At 39.8% G+C, this 7,114-nt stretch overlaps 1 protein-coding gene across 1 annotated transcript; it reads right to left on the reverse strand.

The window, feature by feature from the left end:
* Positions 1–1,937: 1,937 nt before the first annotated feature.
* LOC148097539 (tripartite motif-containing protein 16-like) lies at positions 1,938–5,861 on the reverse strand. The gene is made up of 2 exons (XM_087832424.1): positions 4,472–5,861; positions 1,938–1,996 (listed from the first exon to the last, which is right to left on the reverse strand). Exons 1-2 carry the CDS (start codon positions 5,859–5,861, stop codon positions 1,938–1,940), a joined length of 1,449 nt encoding a protein of 482 aa, XP_087688550.1.
* Between the last annotated feature and the right edge of the window lie 1,253 nt (positions 5,862–7,114).

Genomic DNA, 7,114 nt, shown 5'->3' on the forward strand with positions numbered 1-7,114 from the left:
TTGCTTAACACTAGGTTGATTTTATCAGTGAGGTTTGGATTGTTTTCTCTCTCTAAGAGAGAGAAAGGTGATTTTATGCTTGGACAGGTTTCTAATGGGCCCCAGTATTTGTTATTATATGAGTATTTTATTGGTTACGTTTGTTTTTGCTTTTGTTACAGTGCACTGAAATAAGAACATCTGAGAGGAGTGATCCACCGGTGGTGATATTTTGGTATTTTGTGAGTTCCTGATTTAACAAATCAGCTCTTTAATCCAGGCCTGAGAGATTGAACTTTAAAGCGCTATAAAACATTCTTACTGAAAACAGTCGCAAAGTATTTTTCTCCACATTAAAATGGGCTCTGGAAAAAGCCACTTATTTGGGACAATTAGAAAATGAGAGTCCCTGCCTAAAAAGGATTCAGCGAGGTAATCCGACCTAAAGTTCTTCTTTTTCTTTTTGAAATGACGTCATTTTGCTGAGGGTGGAAATCAAATGCGGCGATGGTTTCCACTATCAGCAAAGAAAGAAAGAATGAATGAATGAATGAATGAATGGAAATAAAAACAAACTGACTGACTGGTAAAAGCTGACAAGACTTGACCACGACTCAAAGTTTACCTCCACCTAGACAGGCCAAAAGGGTGGATGAATTTATGTGTTTCTTTTTACAGGAGCAGAAAGATGACAGCAACATCCGAGGTTGTGTGATGATTTAACCTTTTAAATGCCACTTTCTGTGTTTGTGAATCTACCAGGGGTGTGTTATTCATGGGCTTGTGTTGCTCACAGAGATTACTGTGAGAAAGTGTGTATACATCTGCGCAGCGCTAACATTTGCACTCTCTTTTCTACAGCATTACAGTTCTTCATGTGATTTGATGATGTGATTTATAACAGAACAATTGGTTGATGTTTGTTTCTTTACTACAGGATTGATGATGCTGTTACACTGTGTTGTTGGGAAAATGTTGAAGGTTACTTTGACGATGTGAATAACGTGAGAAATTTCCTGGGTTGAAACCAGTGTCATTCCTTTTACAGCAGGCTTAATTTTATGGCCTTTTACGGCACCTATGGAACATATCGACCTGCGCCTGACCAAGAGGATTGTCTATGTGTGCTCCTAATGTTTGTCTTTTCTAAGAGTGGATGTAGAGGATTCAGCAGAAAACAGACAAGTGACATGAGGAAACAAATAAGAGATGCAGTGTTTATGGAATAGTTGAATATGAGCTCATTAGCTGGCCACTACTGAGCTCATAGTGATAAAATGGGTGGAGTGACATTGCTTAAGGGAAGTCACAGATTAAATTGTGGAATAAATTGGGATGATTCATGATTTGGGACAAATTATGGTAATAATAGTGATTTAATGATTGGAGAAAACCTGCACATGATACTTGTCTTTTATGCTGAATACTTTATCACTCTTATGATCTACAGTTGGTTGCAAATGTGAAGTTTGATTTAACAGATTTGTCTTCCAGGATACAGGCTCCAGGTGGAGCTGGGAGTTGAATAAGCTGAACATGTAACTGCTGATTAATGTTTTTACACAGGGTTACAGGTTGGAGTATGGCTGCTCCAAGTGGGAAACCCTGGAGATTGTTTTAAAGAGAATGTGCAACATTCTTGTACATGTCTCATTGGGGAGTTGACACATGGTGGAAGCCATGTGGGGAGAGGAGTGTTATTTTTAATCTGTAGATGTCGTGAGGTGCCATGACGAGGAGTGGCTGAGAGGATCGTCCACAAGATGGGAGCTGAGGCCAGGAGAGAGGCTTCAGGAGGATCAGAGATCATCTTCAGCACAGCAGACATCCCACAGAGAACTGTGCTACTGAGCTTCCAGGAGATTGAGAGGAGACTTCCCACAGCAGGATTTTAAGTAAAATGAGAGATTCATCGTTGACATTGAGGAAGACAACTAAGGTGTACGACGTGCTCTGCCTTAAATCTTCAGCAGCGTTGGACGTGACAACTCGAGGGATGGAGAGAGCGTGCCAAGCTCTAAAAGTGACAGCGCAGAGGAAATCCAGCGATGGAATTGTGTTTTTGTGTGAAGCACAAATACTAGGAGACTGGGAAAGAGTTGACACCACTTTTCCACCCTAGAATGTATGTTGTAAGTGATCTCTCTAAAGAGAGATCAAAGGGGGAATTGTGAGATTAGGTTAAAGAACATGACCCCCTTCGCAGTATATTCTTATAGTATGTTAGACAAAATGTCTCAGTATATTTTGGTAGTAGGATAGACAAAAGTTCAAGTATATCTTTGGGGATTAAAAGAATGTGACCATCCTCTGGGTTCTGTTAGACAGGTGGGCGCCACCATTTATCTGCTGTGAATGTTTTACACTGTTTTCTTGTCATGTCAGACTGCTTAAATCATTTTCTGAGAATGTTGTGTGCAAAAGACCTTGTGCCGATAATAAGAAGAAACAGACCACATTCTGTGCCCCCACCCTTGTAGGAGGTAGAAAGACAGGGAGCCCGAGGTCATAACTTAGGCGCCACGACAGATAAGAGAGTGTGAATGTTTAGGTTTACGACCAGGTGGGGGCCAGTAGAAAAGTATAAGAAGCTGTGTAACACATCGCCATTTTGAGACTTGCTGTGACCCTCTCTGCATCTCTCCCCATCATGATGGTTATTTATGCTCAGTGTGTGAAAATTGTATGGAAATAAAGGATTGTTGATTGAGCATTTATACACCGAGTAAGTGTCCTTCCTTCAGCCCAAAGATTCAAAGAACTGGGAAAATTCAACATCTCTCAGATTAGTTTCATATTTTCTGCATCAGATTTGAGTGAGATCCTGGAATGAAGACAGAAGAAAAGACTTTGTTCAAAGTTTGATTTATAGTCAAACCTTCCAGTTTATTCACACAATAAAACATCAACACAATATATGAATTCATTCATTAAAATCACAGTTTTCCCTCATTTGTTTGATGATTTTGACAAAAACAAACACAAACACACACACATGGTCTGCCATACTCATAAAGAGAAATGTCGAGATTTTTCAATACAAATGTTCCAGAAACATTTAGAGGATAGAGAAGTTTACATAGTGTCGGGATGAGAAAATTATTTTACTGTCACTATTCATAATCATTATTATTACTGTTGCATCACTTATGGTTTATTATCACTTATGAGTTATCATCATTTGGTTAGAGCATTCATGGAAACTGTTGATGTTACATTAAAGTTTGTATTTCAGGCGTTAGCTGAACCACATAATAATCTTTTATCGCAGGTGCAGCTCTAATCATGTTATACACATATTGCATTTTTGTGCTAATTACAGAGTTGAAGCTCAGTTGATAATGGTCGGAAGCTTCGGTCAGCGTGAGTTTGATCGATCAATTGGAATAGCTACTGGGCTAATGAAGGATTGCCTACATGCTTACAATTCACCACATATTATGCAAGGGTATAATAAAGGCCTGTGTGCCCTCATGTTGCATTGAAGTCTGCCTGGTAACACATGACTCAAACGGAGTCAGGGAGTATGCTTTTGAAATGTCTTTTGTTTGTCGAGTAAGGTCATGCACTGAGGTCAGGACACACAGGGTGCCTGCACACACACATATAGTATTTAGATAGATACTGGTTTGCTCAAAACTACAAGGTGTACCTGCATACGTGACAGTTTAATTCCACAGATAAGTGAAATGAAATAACAGGACGCATCTGGCGATAGTGAAGGAACAAAGGAAGGAAATGCTCTTTTTTAGAATATGTCCTAGAATCTCTGGAAACTTACTGGAACTTATGCTTGTTGATTATCTGCTTGTGACGCACTAGTTTAGTATATATATGACACCCAATGTATTGTTCGAGGAAGATCGATGCCGTGAGGGATTGTGCTCGGTCTCCCATACATATATGTATGTGTTTTAATAAAATCATTGTTTGACCCACTATGGACCTCCAGTCGTATGTCTCCACCTCAAATTACGAATCAGGACAATTTTCATGTGGAGAAATATTTTAGTAAATCAAAATGATGATGAGCAGTGATAGCCTCCATAAACAGTCACAGGAAAGATCTCCTTTAAAAACTCAGAAACATCAAGAGAACAACTAGAAGATGTGGAGGTACCACCCATAATGTTTGACTGACAGCTGATCTCTGTGCAGAAATGATGGAGAGAAAATAAAATGAAACTTAAATACAGATTTAAACCCACAATATGAAAGACTTCAGTCTATTTCACTTTAATCAACTCAGCAGAGTCTCCATAACTATAACAAAGCCAAAGTCCAGCATAGAGCGGCTGAGTGAATGTGGTCTGGACTCTGTGGAGGAGAGTCATGGTTTCAGAGACGCTGTAGAAGGACAAAATACCTGCTCTGTGATCCAGGTACACTCCTACTCTGGAGGAACGAGGACCTGAGACACGAGTTTGGATGTTGTTGTACCAAAATGTATAACTGTTGTTGTTACAATATAATGCCCAAGATTTGTCATTACCTCCAAATCCACATTCAGTACCCACTCCTTTTCTGCTGATATTCTTGTAAGCGACTGCTACACAAACTCCTCCCCCTCTCCACTCCACCTCCCAGTAACAACGTCCAGTCAGACTCTCTCTAGTCAGGACCTGACACCAAGTGAATCTGTCTGGATGATCAGAATAAGACTGTTGTTGTTTCATTAATGTTACTTTTCTGTTCCCCTCTGATAATAACAGCTGTTTGTTTGCTGTGTTTGGATCCAGTGTGATTTCACATGAATATTTTAAGAATCCAGCTCTGGTCTTTGGCTCTGGTGGATCTGACAGTGAAACATCCACTTCAGTGACTGTCAGTGAGATGTTTGTCCATCCCTCTCTCAGAATGTCCTGTAGTTTATCTCTGACCTCTGACACAGCTGCTGTCACATCCTCAAAGTAGCTCAGAGGACGGATATTGATGCTGGATGAGTCTGTAGACTCACTGAGTGCTGACAGTGAGGGGTAGTTGTGTAGAAACTGGATGTGATCCTCTGTGTGTGAGAGCTGCTTCAGCTCAGCATCTTTCCTCTTCAGCTCAGTGATCTCCTGCTCCAGCTTCTCCTGAAGCTCTTTGACTCGACTCACTTCAGTTTCCTGCTGGGATCTGATCTGCTGCTTCACATCAGAGCTTCTTTTCTGGATGAGATGGATCAGCTCAGTGAAGATCTTCTCACTGTGCTCCACTGTTTGATCAGCAGACTGATTGATGGCCTCCACCTCCTGTTGAAGCAGCTTCACATCTTTCTCTCTGTCCTGGATTCTCTGCTGGATGTTTTGTCCACTCACCTCCAGCTCTCTCTGCCTCTCAGTCCTTTCTGCTGCAGCTGAGACTGTGTCGTGGCCTTTATGTTCATCCACAGAGCAGAGATAACAGATACTCTGCTGATCAGTACGGCAGAACATCTTCATCACCTCATCATGACGAGAGCAGATGTTCTCCTGGAGCTTCTTGGAGGGCTCCACCAGCTTGTGTTTCTTTAGTGGAGCCACATCATAATGAGGCTGAAGGTGTTTCTCACAATAAGATGCCAGACAGAATAAACAGGACTTGAAGGCTTTCATTTTTCTTCCAGTGCAGACATCACAGGCCACATCTTCAGGTCCAGCATAGCAGTGATCAGCAGGAGCAGCTTGGAGTCCATTCTTCTTCAGCTCCTCCACTAAATCTGCTAACATGGTGTTTTTCTCCAGGACAGGCCTCGCTGTGAAAGTCTGTCTGCACTGAGGGCAGCTGTAGATTTTCTTCTTTTCCTCTTCATCCCAGAAGCTTTTAATACAGTTCATGCAGTAGCTGTGTCCACAGGGAATAGTCACCGGATCCTTCAGTAGATCCAAACAGACTGAACAGCAGAATTTTGTTTGATCCATTTGATTCATGTGCTGTGCCGTTTCACCGTCTCTCAGTGACTGTCAGACAGTTTCACTTCCTCTGAACAGAAACAACCTCTGTGCTCTGAAGGGAAACAGATCTCTGCTCTTTTTCACCTCCTACAGGAAATGAGGCTCACCAGCAACTGCATTTACACCATGTTGTTTAGACCCATCCTGATACAGACACATCTGTGAAGGGAGGCACTAAAGAAATATTCTTACAGAGCAAACAAGAGCCATTCACATGATGCAGGGTGTGGTATGTTTGTTTACATCATGCAGTAACAAGTCTGACCCAGGTAAACTGGTTTAACTGGTTTAAACTGTTAAAATTAGTTTCAACTGGGTCAGCCCAGTTTAACTTTTCTTGAGTTATGACAGTCAACACTCAGTGAGTTCATTTTATATTTCAAAAAGTTCAGCAAAGTTTAGGATGCTGTGATGAATAAAAATAAATCACACTTTATATTTTGACATTTTCTAATCTTAGTTCATTCTCACACTTACAGAATGATGCATGGGAACAACTGACTCCACTAAATCAAACCTATGTTCAAATGAGATTATGATCATTAAATAGTAACAAATATTTAAATTTAGCAATAACAAATGCAGATCGGTCCACAGTGTTTACAAAAACAAACAAACAAACATTATTTTGTAGTTTTTCCTGTCTACACAGTCACAGTGGAGTTTCAATGAAAACATCAAGATGTGCTTGAAATGAAAACTTTCAAGTTTAATTCAAGGTTTTAGTAAAATTTTGCCTGAACTGTTTAGTAATTTTTCACAAAGTGTCCATGTCAGTAATTCATTCAAATGTATTTTGGTCTTAAACTGATCCAGTAACTTTTTCTCACCTACTTAATCGAGTATTTTAGTTGTTTAACTGTCATTATAACTAAACTGAACATCCAAAGCTTTTCTCACTGCAGTTTTGTTGTGCAGTTATAGCAGCACTTTGAATCATCCACAGTTTTATAGAACTGTCTGTTGAATTGTTGTTTTGTTTGGTGCGATGGTTCATTTATTTAAATATTGATGATAATTTGATATATTTGATTATTTATTATTGGTGCAAACAATTCATTTCTTCATGGTGCAAATATATAGTAGACTCAGGAGTTTAACTCAGTTTTCTTGGCCTTTGTTTATCGTTTCATTTAAAATCTTAATGGGTAAAGATCATCATAATTACATATGAAATTATATGTACAAATTATATGTTCCATTACACTATTAACAGCACA

The sequence above is a fragment of the Neolamprologus brichardi genome, chromosome 18, assembly GCF_056152115.1.
Source record: "Neolamprologus brichardi isolate AB-2024 chromosome 18, ASM5615211v1, whole genome shotgun sequence".
NCBI lineage: Eukaryota > Metazoa > Chordata > Actinopteri > Cichliformes > Cichlidae > Neolamprologus > Neolamprologus brichardi.

What these genes read in the sequence shown, in the direction of transcription:
- LOC148097539 (XM_087832424.1), bottom strand. Translation starts at nt 5,861, where the DNA reads ATGGATCAAACAAAATTCTGCTGTTCAGTCTGTTTGGATCTACTGAAG. An exon ending in TACTGAATGTGGATTTGGAG is followed by an intron (nt 1,997 to 4,471) that starts GTAATGACAAAT and finishes TGTCACTTTTAG; the next exon opens with AGCTTGGCACGCTCTCTCCA.